This window comes from Aquila chrysaetos, chromosome 1 (assembly GCF_900496995.4).
Source record: "Aquila chrysaetos chrysaetos chromosome 1, bAquChr1.4, whole genome shotgun sequence".
NCBI classification, from domain to species: domain Eukaryota; kingdom Metazoa; phylum Chordata; class Aves; order Accipitriformes; family Accipitridae; genus Aquila; species Aquila chrysaetos.
This window is the reverse complement of record NC_044004.1, coordinates 85,427,749-85,446,833: the sequence shown is the minus strand read 5'-3', so window position 1 is coordinate 85,446,833 and position 19,085 is coordinate 85,427,749. Positions and strand designations below refer to the sequence as shown.

General features: G+C 50.4%; 1 protein-coding gene across 3 annotated transcripts in view; it reads right to left on the bottom strand.

The window, feature by feature from the left end:
• Nucleotides 1-830: 830 nt before the first annotated feature.
• Nucleotides 831-19,085, bottom strand: part of BMP3 (bone morphogenetic protein 3) — a 49,046-nt gene continuing 30,791 nt past the window's right edge. The window contains exons 3-5 of one of the 3 annotated variants that reach the window (XM_030006566.2): nt 11,784-11,862; nt 9,353-9,413; nt 831-1,401 (exon numbers count right to left, since the gene is read on the bottom strand). In XM_030006566.2, the coding sequence (XP_029862426.1) occupies nt 9,394-9,413; nt 11,784-11,862 (99 nt within the window). In that variant the 3' untranslated portion in view covers nt 831-1,401; nt 9,353-9,393. Of the gene's footprint in view, nt 1,402-3,260; nt 3,288-9,352; nt 9,414-11,783; nt 11,863-19,085 lie in introns of those variants that run through there. The other 2 variants (XM_041122828.1, XM_030006619.2) reach the window with 2 other exon arrangements.

Below are 19,085 nucleotides of genomic sequence, written 5' to 3'. Positions count from 1 at the left end.
CGACTCACCTCGTGTCGTGGTCTAACGCCAGCCGGCAACGAAGCCCCACGCGACCGCTCAGTCGCTCCCCCCCCGCCAGTGGGACGGGGAGACAATTGGAAGGGCGAAAGTGAGAAAACTCGTGGCTGGACACAAAACCAGTTTAATCATTAAAAAGAAACAAGAACAATAACAACTTGTAAGGAAAAGAAGAAAAAAATGACAGAGAATGGGGTGCAGGCAGCATGCCAGGGGTCTGAAGCCTGATGGATCATGGGGCAGGGGGGGTGGTGTGGAATATGGAGGAGGGAAAGGGCCGGGGGGGGGGCAGCGCAGGAGAGAGGAGAGCAGGGCATGCGGGGGGGGGAACAACTCGCGCAGGTTAAAAACTCGCGTGGGTGAAGGGGGCGGGCCGGAGCAACGGGGGGCACATGGGGGAGAAACACACACGGGGGGAGGGTAGGTGAGGGTACAAAGGTGCATGGGGGGACACGGGCGGGGATGACCTACCCCAGGGAGTCCACCCGGGATGATCCACAGCAGGTAACTCACCTGGGATAACCCGCAACAGAGAATCCACACCAGATCATCCACACTGGGAGGACCCCCAGCAATGCCCCTCAAACTGCCTGTGCTTCGCCCCCAATCTTCCCCAAACTGGCGAGTTTTTTGCTTTTTCAAAATACTCAGTTTGGGGTGTGTTTCAGTGCTTTTCCACAACATAAAAAGGGGTGATCTTTTGGTTGTGGTTTTGCGCGTGAAAACGGGGTGGGATTTTTCCTTTCCAGCTGCACAGATCCAGGCGGATTTGGCTTTCCCAGGAGTCCCAAATTCGTTTGTTTTTTTTTCCCCTGTTGCAGACCCAGAATCAGGGGGGTTGGGGTTGTCCTGGTTTTGGCTGGAATAAAGTTAATTTTCTTCCGAGTAGCTGGTACAGGGCCATTTTGGTTTTAGGACGAGAATAACGTTGACAACACACCGACGCTTTAGTTGTTGCCAAGCAGGGTTTATACTAAGTCAAGGACCTTCCAGCTTCTCATACCGCCCTGCCAGCGGAGGCTGGGGTTGCACAAGAAGAGTCACTGAGCTAAAGGAGGATTCCAGGTAAACAGGTCAGCTCGAAATACACCACCTCCTTTAAATGAGTGATTTGAACTCTTAAAATCAGCATTTAGGCTAACTGATACCATTTTGAACACCTTCTTAGCACACAAGTAAACACTCTTGCCGGGGTTGAAAAACGTCTCCTCCCTTCCTTACAGCACTGCTGCAGGGAGAGAACCCCGGGAGGCTGCGGGACGAGGTCGTACACAATCATAATCTACGCTTACGGATCCACCGCAACAGCTACAGCCCTTGCGTTGCTGCTGCTGCTTTGCATCTTGCTTGCTTGGTCAATACAGCTGAAAGTGAACTGGAAAACTTCAAACAGCAAAATCAAAAAAAAAGAATATATCTCAATAATTCACTTTATACTAAGAAGTCTGCAAATGGTTATATACATGCAATAAAACTATTTATACTATCAAAGAAATTGATTTTCCTTTGCATTAACTTAACTTGCATAGCTGTGAATTGATACCATTAAATTGTTTATCTACAAAATCCACAGTTACAATGTGACATGGGGGGGGTGGGGCAGGGGTTGTGAGTGTTACTCCATGAGGACAGACACCTGGCCAGCTGCACTGCCCAACAGAGATGCTACTGAACTGCCAGGGAAAAGCACCATGGAAAGCCAGACAGCAATAAAATACTTCAGAGCACTCTGTCACAACATCACGAAAACAACCCCATAACATTCAGTTGCCTCTCTTCTTAAACATTTAGAAAAATACCTAACTGCTTAGTTAAACCTAATAAATTATATGCTACAGCTATTTGGCAGTTACAGTTTAAACAATGCAAGTCAGTTTGTAAATAATACAATTTTAACTTTTTTTTTTAAAGTTTCATTTATGATAGAAAAATCAGTGAGATAAGAGATCCTTCATATAGTTTTACTTTTAGAAAACAAAAAAATCCCCAGTGCTGCAATACCTCAGACTACCAAAAAGGACAGGCGGATTTCCTAATGCTTTTGGCTGTAGTAAAGCATGCAGAGTAACATATTTTTATGATATCTCAACTGTTACAACTGAGAACCCAAAGACCTGCGATGCCATCAACTTTAGGAAGATGTGCTCTGGGCTTGGGTCTTTGGAAGGAAACTGACTTCGGTTTGGTTTTTTTTTTTTAAAAGAGAGTGAGAAGTCTTGTTGCCTATGACTTCTACTGTCAAGGCAATCACCCCTGAAGATCCACTCTGATGGGAAGTTCATACAACAAACTTTCTTTGAGTGAGAAAGACTTCCATTTTGGAAAATCTCTTTCCAACTGAAGTCAAAATTCCACACTCTAGGTGTGGTGGTTTCAGCCCAGCCGGTAACAAAGGACCACGCAGCCGCTCGCTCACTCCTCCCGCCCCCTCCGGTGGGATAGGGGGGAGACGGAGGAGAGAAAAGAAAAAAAACTGGAACCTCGAGGGTTGGGATAAGGGCAGTTTACTGGGACAACGCAAAAAAAGTTACAACAACGACGGTACTAATGAAAGAGTATACAGAAAAGAGTGATGCACAGTGCAACTGCTCACCACCCGGGACCCGACGCTCCGCCACTTCCCCCACCGAAAGTCGAGAGCAGGAGCCCCCTCCCCCCGGCCCACTCCCCATGTATATACTGAGCATTATGTCACATGGTATGGAATAGCTCCTTGGCTAGTTCAGGTCAGCTGCCCGGGCTATGCCCCCCCCACCTCCCAGGTTCCTGTAAAAATTAACTCTATCCCAGCTGAACCCAGGACATTATCCACCCCTTATTCTATACTATTTACATCATGCCCAGATCTTACATTTTCCAATCAACCGCTACCACTTTCCTTGTCTTATATATAGATATATATGTATATGGACCCCCCCCACACACACACACATACAAATAGTATTCCCTTAGTCAATGGGTTATCCCTCCAATGTGTCCATCAATTTTATTTAGTCCATGACTTTGAGGCTCCATCTGTTGTAACACTTCTTCAGGATAAGAGAGATGGTGTGAGGTGTTGGGTTGTTGTATGCTGTCTCTGGAACTTCTGGCTGGTACATTTGATGCAACCCACACCCTTGGTCTGCAGGTCGAAGAGGTTGATCTTGAGGAAATTGCTGGGCGCCAGTTCAAGTTCTATCACTGTTGTTCTTGGCTCAGTTTCAAAGTCCATTCTTCAGTCATTTGGGTAATTCTTACAGTAATACCCTTGATATGGCATATAGACACTATAGATACAATGACATACATTGGCAGGTTATTTAGCAGTTAAATATCCTACAGCCTAGTTCACTGGCTATTCTCTCCCAAAATCAAATCTCCCTGAGGTACACATCGAACTTCCCCATCCTTCTGCATCACCCACCAGGTGTACCCAGGTCCCTGAGCAAAAACCACCCCTTGGATGGGTTTGTCTCTGCGTGAGGGAGGACTAACCCAGACTGTCTCTCCTAACATACTCCTCATGCGCACTACAGGAACTTTATCCCCTTCTACAGTATGTGGAAGTCTTGGTTGGGCGGGGCCCGCCCGATTGGTGGATCCTCTAGTATTAACTAACCAGGTGGCTTTTGTTAAATGTGTATCCCAATGTTTGAAAGTTCCACCCCCCATTGCTCTCAATGTAGTTTTCAGCAGTCCATTGTACCGTTCGATTTTTCCGGAGGCTGGTGCGTGATAAGGAATGTGATATACCCACTCAATGCCATGTTCTTTGGCCCAGGTGTCTACGAGGTTGTTTCGGAAGTGAGTCCCGTTGTCTGACTCGATTCTTTCTGGGGTACCGTGTTGCCATAAGACTTTCTCTTCAAGGCCCAGGATAGTGTTCTGGGCAGTGGCGTGGGACACAGGATATGTTTCCAGCCATCCAGTGGTTGCTTCCACCATTGTAAGCACATGGCACTTGCCTTGGCGGGTTCGTGGGAGTGTGATATAGTCAATCTGCCAGGCCTCCCACTGTTTATATTTCAGCCATCGCCCTCCATACGACAGGGGTTTCAGTCGCTTGGCTTGCTTAATTGCAGCACATGTTTCACATTCATGGATAACCTGTGCGATAGTGTCCATGGTTAAGTCCACCCCTCGATCGCGAGCCCACCTATATGTTGCATCTCTTCCCTGATGGCCCGAGGTATCATGGGCCCACTGAGCCATAAATAACTCACCCCTACGTTGCCAATCCAGGTCCACCTGAGACACTTCAATCTTGGCGGCCTGATCTGCCTGCTGGTTGTTTTGATGTTCTTCAGTGGCCCGACTCTTGGGTACATGAGCATCTACGTGGCGTACTTTTACCACTAGCTTCTCTATCCGAACAGCAATATCTTGCCACAGTGCGGCAGCCCAGATGAGTTTACCTCTGCGCTGCCAATTGCTCTTCTTCCATTGCTGTAGCCACCCCCATAGGGCATTTGCCACCATCCATGAGTCGGTATAGAGATAGAGCACTGGCCATTTCTCTCTTTCAGCAATGTCTAACGCTAGCTGGATGGCTTTCACCTCTGCAAACTGACTCGATTCACCTTCTCCTTCAGCAGTTTCTGCGACTAGTCGTGTAGGACTCCATACAGCAGCCTTCCACCTCCGATGTTTTCCCACAATGCGACAGGACCCATCAGTGAACAGAGCATATTGCCTCTCATTTTCTGGCAGTTTATTATACAGCGGGGCCTCTTCAGCCCGTGTCACCTCCTCCTCTGGCGACATTCCAAAATTTTTGCCTTCTGGCCAGTCCATGATCACTTCCACAATTCCTGGGCGACTGGGGTTTCCTATGCGAGCCCGTTGTGTGATCAGTGCGGCCCACTTACTCCACGTGGCATCAGTCGCGTGATGTGTAGAGGAGACCTTCCCTTTGAACATCCAGCCCAGCACTGGCAGTAGGGGTGCTAAAAGGAGCTGTGTTTCAGTACCAACCACTTCTGAGGCGGCTCGAACTCCTTCATATGCTGCCAATATCTCTTTTTCAGTTGGAGTATAATGAGCCTCGGATCCTCTGTATCCCCGACTCCAAAACCCCAGGGGTCGACCTCGGGTCTCCCCAGGTGCTTTCTGCCAGAGGCTCCAGGTAGGGCCATTCTCCCCAGCTGCAGTGTAGAGCACATTTATAACATCTTGTCCTGCCCGGACTGGCCCAAGAGCTACTGCATGAACAATCTCCCGCTTAATTTGTTCAAAAGCTTGTCGTTGCTCAGGCCCCCATTTAAAATCATTCTTCTTCCGGGTAACTTGGTAGAGAGGACTTACAATTTGACTGTATGTCCTAGTTTCAGCTGGGATAGAGTTAACTGTCTTCCTAGTAGCTGGTACAGTGCTATGTTTTGAGTTCAGTATGAGAAGAATGTTGATAACACTGATGTTTTCAGTTGCTGCTAGTAGTGTTTAGACTAATGTCAAGGATTTTTCAGCTTCTCATGCCCAGCCGGCGAGAAAGCTGGAGGGGCACAAGAAGTTGGCACAGGACACAGCCAGGGCACCTGACCCAAACTGGCCAACGGGGTATTCCATACCATATGACGTCCCATCTAGTATAGGAACTGGGAAGTGGGGGCGGGGAATCGCCGCTCGGGGACTAGCTGGGTGCCGGTCGGCGGGTGGTGAGCGATTGCACTGCGCATCATTTGTACATTCCAATCCTTTCATTATTGCTGTTGTCATTTTATTAGTGTTATCATTATCATTATCCGTTTCTTCTTTTCTGTTCTATTAAACTGTTCTTATCTCAACCCGTGGGTTTTGCTTCTTTTTCCCGATTTTCTCCCCCATCCCACTGGGTGGGGGGGGAGTGAGTGAGCGGCTCCGTGGGGCTTAGTTGCTGGCTGGGGTTAAACCACGACACTGTAATTTGGAATATGCATTCTCCAAAAGCCCACAACACCTAAGAAAGCTTGTGTTTCCTTTTTATTAGTTGGTGGGGACATAGCTGCTATTTTGTTGATCACATCCATAGGGATCTGACGACGCCCGTCTTGCCATTTTACTCCTAAGAACTGGATCTCCTGTGCAGGTCCCTTGACCTTACTTTCTTTTATGGCAAAACCAGCCTTCAAAAGGATTTGGATTATTTTCTTCCCTTTCTCAAAAACTTCTTCTGCCGTGTTGCCCCATACGATGATGTCATCAATGTATTGCAGGTGCTCTGGAGCTTCACCTTTTTCCAGTGCAGCCTGGATCAGTCCATGGCAAATAGTGGGGCTGTGTTTCCACCCCTGGGGCAGTCGATTCCAGGTGTACTGGACACCCCTCCAAGTAAAGGCAAACTGTGGCCTGCACTCCGCTGCCAAAGGGATGGAAAAAAATGCATTAGCAATGTCAATTGTGGCATACCACTTAGCTGCCTTTGATTCCAGTTCATATTGAAGCTCTAACATATCTGGCACAGCAGCGCTCAGCGGGGGCGTGACTTCATTCAGCCCACGATAATCTACTGTTAGTCTCCATTCCCCATTAGATTTCCGTACGGGCCATATGGGACTATTAAAGGGTGAGCGAGTCTTGCTGATCACTCCTTGACTCTCCAATTGGCAAATCAGCTTATGGATGGGGATCAGGGAATCTCGGTTGGTGCGATATTGCCGCCGGTGCACCGTCGTGGTAGCAATTGGCACCTGTTGTTCTTCAACCTTCAGCAACCCCACAACCGAAGGGTCTTGAGAGAGACCAGGCAGGGTAGACAGCTGTTCAGTCTCCTCCGTCTCCAATGCAGCTATACCAAAAGCCCAACGGTACCCTTTTGGGTTCTTGAAATATCCCCTCCTGAGATAATCTATACCAAGGATGCATGGGGCCTCTGGGCCAGTTGCAATGGGGTGTTTATGCCAGTCATTCCCGGTTAGACTCATTTCAGCTTCTAATACGGTTAGCTCTTGGGATCCCCCTGTCACACCAGAGATACAGATGGGTTCTGCCCCTTTATAACTTGATGGCATTAGGGTGCATTGTGCACCAGTGTCTACTAGAGCCTTATATTCCTGTGGGTCTGATGTGCCAGGCCATCGAATCCACACTGTCCAGTAGACTCGGTTGTCCCTCTCCTCCACCTGGCTGGAGGCAGGGCCCCTCTAATCCTGGTTAGAATATTCGTTACTCACTTTTCGCACACGTGAATCAGAAGTCCCTTCAAGAGGATCAGAAATGTGATCAGCCCATCTACTGCATCTGGGGGACTCCTCACAGGAAACTGGAGCAGCAGTTTTCCAAGAAGAATCCTCTTTCCTGGTTGCTTTTTCTCGCAACTCCCGTACCCGTGCATCCAGGACTGAGGTAGGTTTTCCATCCCACTTCCTCATGTCCTCTCCATGGTCACGCAGGTAAAACCACAGGTTAGCCCGTCGTGTGTACTTTCTCTCTCCTCTCTCTTGGGCAGAGGAATGCTTACTCCCAATAGCTGCGATGCGGGCCTGTACAGGTGGGGAGGAAGACATATCCACTTGCCTTGGTGACATGTAACTTCATCCTTGAAGGGGTATCTTTCCTTTACGCCTAACAGAAGTCGCCTCCAGAGGCTGAGGACTTGTGTTTTTCTCCCGATCGCCTTGTCGATGCCCCCTTCCCTAGACAGAGATCCCAACTGCTTGGCTTCCTTACCCTCTAATTCCACACTACTAGCCCCATTATCCCAGCATCGGAGCAGCCAGGTAACAATGTGCTCACCTGGGTGGCGGCTAAAATCTTTTCGCATGTCACGCAACTCACTCAGGGATAGAGATCGGGTGATTATTTCAGGTTCTGCCTCTTCCTCCTGTTCTCGTGATGACCCTGGTTCATCTTCATCTCTCACTGAGCGAACTGATTTCTTTGTGTGTTTCTTTTTCTGTACAGGGGCGACTGATACTGGCACAGGTTGGTTCTCTGGTTTAGCTGCAGTATCCGTCACTGCGGTTGGGGTAGCCGCGCTGCCTGTTGCCGGGGTAGGGGTAGCCACGGTGCCTGTTGCCGGGGTAGGGGTAGCCACGGTGCCTGCTGCCCTGTTTTCCATCTTTTCCCCCTTTTCTCCCTGAGGGTGCTGCCTAATATCAAGCAGTGTTTGGTAGATACTGGCCAGGGCCCAGCACAGTGCAGCGAGTTGTACGTCTTTGGAATAGTCACAGCATTTTTCTTTCAAATATTCTACCACTTCATGAGGGTTCTGTAGTTGTTCGGGAGTGAACTTCCAAGCCACTGGGGGTGAGAAGTTCTCTAGATACCTGCCCATATCCTCCCACATGCCGTGCCACCCATGAATATCCAGCTTTGGGGCAGATCTCTGGGTGGTACTCTTAAAGAGCCTTTTTGTAGCCCTAAACAAGACCTGAAACATATTCAGGAGGCATAGCACTAACAGCACAGTGGCTTGTGCATCCCAAGGATATTCAAAGTTCTCAAAAGCTGTTGTAATTAGTCGGAAGGAGAAAAGGGAGGCGAACGGACGGGGGGAAGTATCCCCCCCTAACTCCCCCATGGATTGGCTGTAATTACCAATAAAATCCGATAGAAGGTGCCCAAAGTATGGAAATGATATCACTGCCTCATACAGATACCAGCTTAACCTCATGACCAGTGATGTAATCATTTCACAAGTCGACATTGCCCAGTACAGCAAAATGGTAATCCCAATCACTCTCCCAGAGGTGAGAAACGTAACTACAGGCAATACATAGAGCATATAAGGACCTACAAAACGCCACCATGTAAACAAATTAATCAACATTGTGACTAACATCTATTTATCTAATATAAGGAATGCGTATGACAAATTTGTTTCAACACGCTCTGGCCAGATCTGTCGTTATCTCAACCCTTCGTGCCCCACGTTGGGCGCCAAAAAGGACTGTCGTGGTTTCAGCCCAGCCGGTAACAAAGGACCACGCAGCCGCTCGCTCACTCCTCCCGCCCCCTCCGGTGGGATAGGGGGGAGACGGAGGAGAGAAAAGAAAAAAAACTGGAACCTCGAGGGTTGGGATAAGGGCAGTTTACTGGGACAACGCAAAAAAAGTTACAACAACAACGACGGTACTAATGAAAGAGTATACAGAAAAGAGTGATGCACAGTGCAACTGCTCACCACCCGGGACCCGACGCTCCGCCACTTCCCCCACCGAAAGTCGAGAGCAGGAGCCCCCTCCCCCCGGCCCACTCCCCATGTATATACTGAGTATGATGTCACATGGTATGGAATAGCTCCTTGGCTAGTTCAGGTCAGCTGCCCCGGCTATGCCCCCCCCACCTCCCAGGTTCCTGTAAAAATTAACTCTATCCCAGCTGAACCCAGGACACTAGGTTAAGGAAAAAAGACATTATCGAAACAGTAACTCACCAAAAACACCTCAGGACTCACTGTCACCAGTTAAAAGGCTGCTAACACTTCTCGGGAAAACCTGGAAAACACAGGGAAGCGACACCAGTTGGTCCTGTTTTGTCCACGTCTCCTCTGTGACCTTGATTGCTTTTAGTACAGATATCCCCTTCTGTCAAACCCTCTCCTTACCCTCAGAAGCAGCACAACAGTGCCACCACCATGCAGATCTACCAGAGGCAAGATGCTCTCCACGCCTGAGGGCAAGTCAGAAAAGCCAATTGGTCCATCTCCACCATCCCCACATCACCACAGTACTCATAGCGCAGCTGTGCAGCAACACCCACAAGCAACGGGCAAACAGTAAATTTACAAGGGCAAAAATTGGCTCAAACAGCAGCAAATTGCATCACTCTTAAGGACACATATGGAAACAATGCAACCCGCTTAAGTCATCGGAGTGACCCTGACCAGAAAACTGCTGTACAGCGAGGAGTCAGCAGTCCACAGAACAGTTCCCCAGAGCAGTCACAGGTCTGGGCTGCGCCGCACTGCACGTACGGCCAGGCTTTCAGGGCCGTGCTGAGTTGTGCACATCCCTTGGCCACAGGATACACTGAATCAGCTCATAGCAGCACAAGATGCTGCAGGCAGCTCCACCTCAGTACCAAGGATTACACCACCTGCATAGCCTTGCCTTAATCAAACAGTGCAGGAACCAGCTCTCACACAAATGACCTTCCTGTTTGACACCAGAGAGAAGGAACAGAGTTGTTGCCTTGTAAGAAAAATCCAATAATAGCTCACAAAACCAAAATGGGGGATCCTTTTCTATGGCTGGGGTCTGCATGGCATGCTGCACATCAATCAGAGGCCCATTGGATGCCACACCTCTTCAGGTTCCCAGCATCTAATAAGACCTAAGACTAACTATGCTTTTCACTTCGTAGTGTTAGCACTAATATATAGCTTCCAAAATGATACTTCACAAAACAAGTGCCTTAAGTTGGGAGCAGGACAGACCAGGACCTGGTACAACACAGCAACCTGCAGAAAAATATACATGTAGATTTTCATCAGAGCTGGCACGAACTTCTTGCTTTTCTTGGTTTTGCTTTATTTTTCAGCCACGCTGTTCAGCAAACACAGGCCAATTCAGTAGTGCTCTCAGTGCTACTGCGCTTGAAAAGCAGCACAGGGCACTAAGCACCTCACGGATACATGCTGCATGTGTCTGACAAAGGCAGAAGCTTTAACCCAAGTAAAATCCGTCATTAATATATTCCCCCGACCCCCTGCCAGGGAAGTAGTTGAGACAGCTGCTACCCACAGTCAGTAGTCCACGCAGTCAATTACACTGCTTAAGGCTGGCCTGAGACACAAGGTCTCTGAACAACTGTTTTTATCACTGCAGCTTTGACCTACTAGCACTTCTGGTCACTCCAACAACTCCTCATCAAATTCTCATGTGCAGTAACAGTATAAACACCTTGGGGAGAGCACAGGACCTCTAGCAAGTACAGTTGTGAACAAATTATAGCAGTGACAGGGGAATAGGAATAGTGACAGAAAATAAGGCAAAACTAACCCCAGCTCAAGAAAACCAATGGAATAGCCTCTGTTGACTCTCCCCTGCCTTCAAAAACCCTCAGCCCCCTCTCATCAGTGGAGTCCTTGCCCTCAGCCAAAAGGCACACAAATAAAATCTCTACCAAAGTCTTCACTGACTGGTAAACAAAGAAGAACACCACTTGATACACAAGCTGTTGTACAGGAGCAGCTGTGTTTAGCTCACCAGTGAGCCCTCCAAAGAGAGAGCGGTGCAGCCAGCCTCCTCTTCCCCACCACTCCATCACTGCCAGGCCCACCCTGAACCATGAACTGGAAAGCCACAGCCGGGCACTGAGCTGCAGAAAGGTTGGGAAAGAGCCCTTCCTCCACCTCCAGTCTTCACAGGAGGATGCCACCCTGTGCAGTCAGCTCTGTGCTCCACCCAGGAGCTGGCAGAACTCGGTTGCAGAAAGGCCAGGGGCAAGTGGAGGAGGTTTTCTCAGGAGCTGGAGACAAAACTTTGCTCTAAGTGGTTCTAACTATCACATACCAAACTCGGGGTAAAGTACTCAAAATTATTGTCCTGCACAAAAAAAAGCAGCTTAGTGGGTGGTGTTGGTCAGTTGGGTTTTTTTGCGGGGTAGGAATAAAGTTGCCCAGGGCTAACGCTTTGCCCATGTGTGCATTGGCTAGAGCCTCCTTTGGGGTGTAATCCCCAAACCTCAGTCAACTTCACAATTCATTTGTCACAAATTTGCAAAAACACATCCTTTTGTATAGAGGAGTAAACAGGTCACTAGTCTGCCAAGTTTCACCCTTCACCTTCCCCCAGTGCTGACAATAACTACACCCAGTACCAGGTAAGGCTGAAGAGGCGCACATACAAGTTGAAATGGCTTACCACAAGTTAAAGGGAAAATTGGCAAAAGCATCAGAGACTGAGACATTCTCTTGCTTCCAAGGCGAGACAGGTCATCCCTCTAGGAAAAGGCAAAGAGACAAGTGTTACTCAAGCAATTCACTCAAGAACTACCATCATGTTCTGTGCTGGGGGTGGGGGGGGGAGACATGTTTGTTAATAGTTAAAATACCAATGGAAGTTTCTGGCTGGTTACAGCAGTGAGCTTCATACAGCCTCACATACTCATGGATTTATAAGCAGCAGCAGTTTCAGGCTCTTTCACTTACTCCAAATGCTTGTGAAAGCCATCGTTCACCGAAGTCCCCAGCAATTTTCTCCTAAGAATAAAAGCAGCCGCTGGCAAGGACCAACAATTACTAATCGAAGATTTGCACAAGATTAAGCCAGCCATTTTGCGGGTACATAGAGCAAATTCTGGAGCTGGGCAGCACTCAAATCTTTCTCTCCACAAGCAGTCTCACACACTTCTGCTAACGCATACTTGTCAGAAATAAAGCAATCTCCTGACAAAAGGCCCCGAGTGCTGTCACACCTATAACAGTACGAAAACTGGCCAAAGACCACATACTCACAGATTTAGGTTTCATTTCCACCGATGGCAGAAAAAGGAATCAACCATCCTTTCCTCTATGATGTAGTCGTCACATCAATACAGCAGGATGGGGAAAAAAACCCACCTCCACCCCAAATCAAAACAAGAAGCACTCATGCTTTTAGGCTCTCTAGGATTGCCGTAAGCAATACTAGCCAAAAAGCAGACTCCTGACTTGTGAACTGCAAAGGTTCACAGACTCAGTGTTATCTAAAGCATGACAGCTTAGGTCCACAAGGTTGGATTGGGATTCCCCCTAAAATACTTCAACTCATTTCAAGCGCTTGATGTTCCTGAACATGTCAAGAATATCACAGACTTAATTCTTTTTCCTTGTAACATTTTGTCTCTGACTTCCTCCTCCCTCCCCAACTCAGTAAGTAAAAGAAGTCTTTATTGCCCCTGTAGTACTACTAGTAGCATGCAGTAGTAGGTTCTTATTTCACCTCAGAAAATGATTGGACAAGAACATTTAGAGCTAGGCTCAAATCCACACTGTTGGAAAAGCTTTTAAGAACCCTATTGACAACATTTCCTCTATCCCTCTAACATCAGTGGAGGCAGTGAGATATTAGGCCAACAACAAGAGAGAGGAGGAAAGAAGTAAGGAGAGCCTTTTCAAGAACAGGCAGGACAAAACGCACGGTGTAGACAGACGCAGGAGAGACTGCCTTACACGCAAAGCACAACCCCAGTCTAAGGGCAGAAGGGCCACCTCACACTGCCAAGTCTCCGGCAAAGCAATTTCCAATTATAAATACCTATTTTCATTACACACACCTGCCAGGTATGGTTTCTGCCATCCTGCCCTTGTTCCCACGAGGCCTCTACCTCTCCCCTGTCTCTGACAGCTGACTGCCTGCGCACATGTTCAGCCCAAGGGCTGTGCAGGTCCTGCCTCACCAACTGCTAGTGCAGGTGCCACGAACTCAGCACTGCCTCGCCTTCTTATTCCTTACTAGCTCTCAGTAAGTGCAAACAGCAGAACTACGGTCTGATCCTTGCAGTTATGATACCCTCGTACATTTACAGCTCCCTGAGCCTGTAATACCTCCTATGTCTGGTACCAGACAGGGCTGTCAACAGCCAAACCTCTCGCGTTGGGCAGTTTCCCTGCAGCTGGGCTGGCAAATCACACAATGCCAACTGTGTCGTGGAGCCGGGCAGGTCTTTCAGCCTGCGCTGCAGGCAGTTGCCTTCATTCGCGGCCAGAAGCCTCCTCATATTTCTTCCTCTCACAGGAGCTCCCTTTTGCCTCTTCCTTTTTATTATCCCTCATCTCTATAGCCAGGCACCTGTCCAACTAGCCCACTCTCTCACCTCAGCTACCATCTGAAAACATCCTTCAGCTCCTTCCCACAGCCCTCGCACAGTGGTTCGCAGTGTACACTATTTCCAACACCAATTCTTTGGCAGTGGCTGCTGAAGTGAATGAAGGCATTTAGCTCCTGGAACGGAATGACCTGGATCAGAGACATCCGAGCCAGCAAAGCCTACAGCGCTTCAAAAGTTTCACATAAAGCTGCTCCAGGATTCCAAGTTATTATCATTATTGTCATAACACAGTTAGTGTGCTGCCCGAGACAGAGCAGATGTCAAAAAAACAGCCTTTCTCTGGGGTTGCGCGGGCTGTCACATCGCTTACTCTAGTTCGAGCTCTGCAGGGAAGTCCTGCACATCCACACGGTGCCTACAAGAGGGTGCACAGGCTGGTGCCGTGATTTCCTCATCCTCTCGGCCACAAGCCTCTCCTCAGAGTCATTCACTCAATAACAAATTACAAGTGGCTAATGAGCACTGGGGCAGTCAACGGCTCTCTGCCAAAGAGAAACAGTCTTTGCCAACAAAGTCACACCAACATTTACACCAACCAGGCACAGTTCTGCGCGGGCCAGGCAAGCAGTTCAGGAAACAAATGACTTCAACATTCAGAAGATCGGCTAACTACAGGGTCTCAACATGGGCCAGGATCTGTAAAAACTGAGGAAGGGTTGTGTCACTTAGATGGCTACCAGCAGAAACACTCACTGCAGCCAGCTGCCTTTGAGCCCGTGCGCTTTCAGTGCGAGCCAGGTGTTCACTTCATGCTAGGCTAACTCTTGCCCTGGCTGGAGGCTTCTCGCCCTACCCGCTCCCAGAGGGAGCTGGCAGGGGACCCAGCAGGCTGGTCCTTACAGGCACAAAGGCCCCACCAACTTGTCTCCGAGACACAGGCCTGGGGAGACACACTCTGCTCTGCCGCTGTACTGGCAGCGGAGGAACCCTGCCAGCTCCCGAGTCTTCATCTACATCCCTAGAGCTGAGAGACCACCCATAACCCTGTGGGACAGGCTACCTCAGCTGCTGGACTGCAGAAAGGGGCTTCCTCCCATGCCAGGGAGCACGTACCCCTCTTTCCACATCCCCGTAACTCCCAGAAGCAAAGCATCCCTTTCCTGGCTACCTGCTTCAGCCCCAGTGCTCTTCTAGCAGGCCCCTCCTCTGCCTCCCCTCCCAGCAGCCTTTCTGACAGCACCCTGTTCCCAGTCCCCTGTGAAACAACACAAGGGGCTTCAGGAACTGCAGCTCTTCCTGAGGTTAAACATTAGCTGCCTTTTAGTAGGAAACAAAAGGGCGAGATCATCTAACACACCCTGATCAAGAGAAACCAGGCTAAATGGTTTTCGAATGCAGCCTAAGAAAATCAGCACACAAAGCATTAAGATGTACTGTCCAAAGAGTAAATTTATTCCTGTAAGCCTTCAAGAATTACACAACACTGACCCCAGCCACACACTCTGTAACAATGAGAGCTTGTTTCCAAGATGCTGCAGCAAGTGGATCACCTCTTTCTTTATTGCTCTCCTGCCCTGTTTTGCTCAAGCTGATAAGCTTCATTACTGCGCAGAAAATAACTGATTAGATTTATATGGATAGCCAGAGTCATACGACTTAGGAAGAAGTTCACAGTACAGGTGCACCACATGAGGAGCTAAAACATTTTTTGACACACACAAAACCACACACAAGGACTTTCCAACACAAAAGACCTAGAACAGATATACCTCAACAATAAAGCACAAGGGGCTCTGTAACCCTGCCCAAACTTTGCCACGCCTACACGTGCACACTTTCAGAAATCATCTACCAGAAAACGCTGGACCGAGCCATTCGCCACAGTCACAAGATGCACCACACGATAACACGATATGACACGTAAGGCGGGCTGAGAATTTTAAGACAAGAAGCACCGCCCCTGCCCCCCCCCCCCCCAAGATCCTTCAGGTTACAGATCTGCCATCTCTCCATAGAAAACGTACCTGGCTAAAAGGGTTTCAAGTGGCCTGAAGCACCATATACTAAAAACAATCAGGGAGACACCTGAATTTGACAGGTATTTGGTAAAGTGACTGATTCCTGACTGGGGCCTCTCTGGGGGGCCCAGAGGCCACCGGCAGCCACCCCACGGTTACCTGTGTCACTGTGTGTGCCGCACCGCTCTGCCACAGAGCTGTCCAGGACAGCTGCTGGCTGGCCAAAACGCTGTGTCTCCAGCAGGACCCCGATGAAGCGTCTCGCACTGTCAACTTCAGCTTCCCCAGGCCGAAATCAGCCTGTTCTCCCAACCCCTGCCCAGGAACAAAGCGACGCCCTCCCGCTCCCTATTTTTTAAGCAAAGTAACGGACAAGCCCACACAGCGGGTGCACAAACTGCACCCTGCGCTGTGACCCGTCACCGCAGAGCACGGGCTCACCCAGAGGCGCTCTCCGGCCTGTGGTTACAGCTGCGCCGCTCTCCGAGGCGGCTGCCGCAGGCGAGGCTCAGGCACCGCTGCCGTCGCCGCTGAGGGGATGGCTGGCGACGGACGGACCGTGGCAGCCCCCCGCCGCCGCCGCCTCGGCGCTGCCAGCCCAGCCCCGAGCGGGCTCCGTCAGCCGCAGCGCCTGGAGCGAGGGCCGGATTCCCGCAACGGGACTGCAGACGGGCGCCGGGACGGCAAACAGACGCCTCACCACTGCGGCCCCCTCACGCCGCCGCGGCGGCGGCGGCGGCTCGGGCTCCGGCGGCATCGACTCCGACCTTGCCGCGCCGGAAATCCCGCGCGCGCGGGGCGGCCGTTAAACGGCGGCGGGAAGGACCGCCCCCCACGGGGTCCGCCGCCGCGCGGGGCGGCCCCCTGCTGGCTAACCCTAGCCGCGGAGCACGAGCGACCCCTGCTGGCCGAGACGAACTCCTGCGTGCGACAGTCCGCCCCGCCCCCGCCGCCAGCTGGGCCCAACGGCCGAGCGCGAGAGCGACTCGCCCCGCCCCTCCAGCCGGGCCCAACGGCCGCCCCGGCTGCCCCAGCGGCCCCGGCCCCTCGCCTCAGCCCGGCACCCCGGCCCCACAGGCTGCTGCCGCCGGGCAGGGGCCCAGCCGCGTCCCCGCTGGTGTCACAGCTGTGAGGGGGCACCGGGATGTCGTGGCAGCTGGGGAGTCTCAAAGCTGGTCGCTCCACAAAGGGCCAAGGAGAGCCTGTGCCAGCTCTCCACAAGTGAGGGACGCCAAGGTCCGAGGGGACACGCCAGCCAGGCCCGCTCCTTTGATGGCGAACCAGTGGGAAAACATTGCAGGTGCTGTTCGTCTAGGCAGATCTGCTGCGTGCCTTCAAAGAGCTGCTGAATATGACTGCCGTTCGTGACAAACACTGAGCCATCGGGGAAGGGAGCGAGCAGAAGAGGAAGGGGTCTGTGGCTGCCGGCCTCCGGCCACACGCAGGGGAGCTCAGGCCTGTGGGGCCGCCCTGGTGGATCACTGCCCTGCACCACACCAGTCTGAGAGCTGGGGGCTGACCCGTGCCTGTGGACCAGGGGGCAGCAACAATTAGAGGGCCCCAGGTTAGCCACAGTCTGCTAAAAAATTCTGAAGTGTGAGACCTTGCAAGGCCAATGTATTCCTTGGAGATGTAGGCGCCTGGGCTTGGCCTCCACCTTACTTGTGCTGGATCTGCGTGTCATCCTAGGGAAACGCTATTTTCCTTGTGTGGAATGTAGACTGTCCATTTAGCTGTGCCCCCAGGAGTTACTGATATTGCCAAAGGCACTCAGCAGCTCTCATTGATTACTGCTGTGATGCCTCATTGTACCAAAAAGAAAAGGTGGTGTATTTTCTTACAAAAGGCCTCCTATGGTCATCTGAAGGAACACTCTCTTTCCAATGGACCGACTCTTTTCTTGCAGTCCATAGCCAGCTTTTGCCTCTACAGCATTCGGTTTGCCTTCTGTCAAGCTTCCTACCTGCTGTAAAACATTTCTACTGGCTCCACAACTCCCACCCCGACCACCCAATGCAGCTCCCCGACCAAGGAGGCTTTCCCTGGGATGGCCCCTACATGATGGCCGAGTTGTTTCAGCTCTCGCCCTGTCTGTACCCAGCTGAGGATGTCTCTGTCCCTTGGGAGATACCCAGAAACTCCTCCTGCGGTGTGCCAGTCCCCTGCCCCTTCAGTGAAATTTGCTGCAATATCAGCCAAGTTAAAAATGTGTCGGCAGAAGTTGCAGAACACATGAATACAGAAGTTGCTGGCTGCGGGCACAATATAAACACATTTTCTCCTACGGTCCTACGCAGTGTCAAACGACACCTCAGCCCACTGACCCCCGGGCTCACTGGGCTCAGAGAAGGGTCTCCTCAAGGGTGTGACATACGGCAGCTCAGGAATCCCAGCCGCCACACTCCCAGTCAGTGCAGGACGCTTTCTTACAGTTACACTAACAAGGGTGTGGATAAGGCTGGAAGTAGTGGAAATGCTGACTTTTCTGGCCCTTTATTCGTGTGAGGCATAGTGCACAAGACTCAGCAGCTCACAGGAGAAGCATGCAGTACTGCTTGATTTTTCTTTTCAGTTCTCATGAAGACTATTTTCAAGGCTCTCGCCCTGCGCTGTGCCAGATACCAGCTGATGTGGGAACGTGGACTCCTGAGTGAACCGGTTGTTCTAAGAGTGTGAAGTATTCACTTTCCTTTGCATGAAGCTTGGAGGAGATTTCCTGCAAGTTTTAAAACCTCTATCAAATGTGACAGACTCAAAGAGCATTTAAAAAAGGCAGTTAGGTTTTTGTAACCTTTACGATCTATAGCGTGGCAAAGAGCACCGTCTCGGTGTCAGTTGCTTGGCTTTCTCCCCTACCAACAAGGTCCCAGCCTCCCGGTGAGATCTTGCCAGAGATACTTCCCTCAAGTATGTGGCTGCAGTGGCCCAAGGCCAGTGAAGAAGGTGACTTTGCTCGTGCCTGAGTCAGCAACATGTACAGCGCACAACTTACTTGCAGAGCCCAGGGAACCCTTGTAAACGGGTTTCTGTGTGTGTGTGTGTGTGTGTGGTGCCACATCTGCTACATCAGCCGTGGCAAAGGAACAGTGCAGTAAAACAGGCAGGTGAAACTGCAGTACACGCCGATACATACCGCTGTAGGAGGCATCGCTTTGCCTGCAAGGCAATTCAAATGCTCTGTGTAACAGTCAGTCGGAGTAAAGGCAGTAGGAGATTTTTCCACTGATTTTAATGAAGGCTGAATGGAGCCCATAAAGGAAGACTACGTGTTTTGCTGGTTTTGTTTGCCTGCCTTGTAAGCTCTTGTGGAAACTTAGAGCTAGCAAAGCCTATGCAAACTGATGACAGCCATATACAGTTGAAGAGGAAGCAGACTGTGAAAGCAGAGGCTTGCGC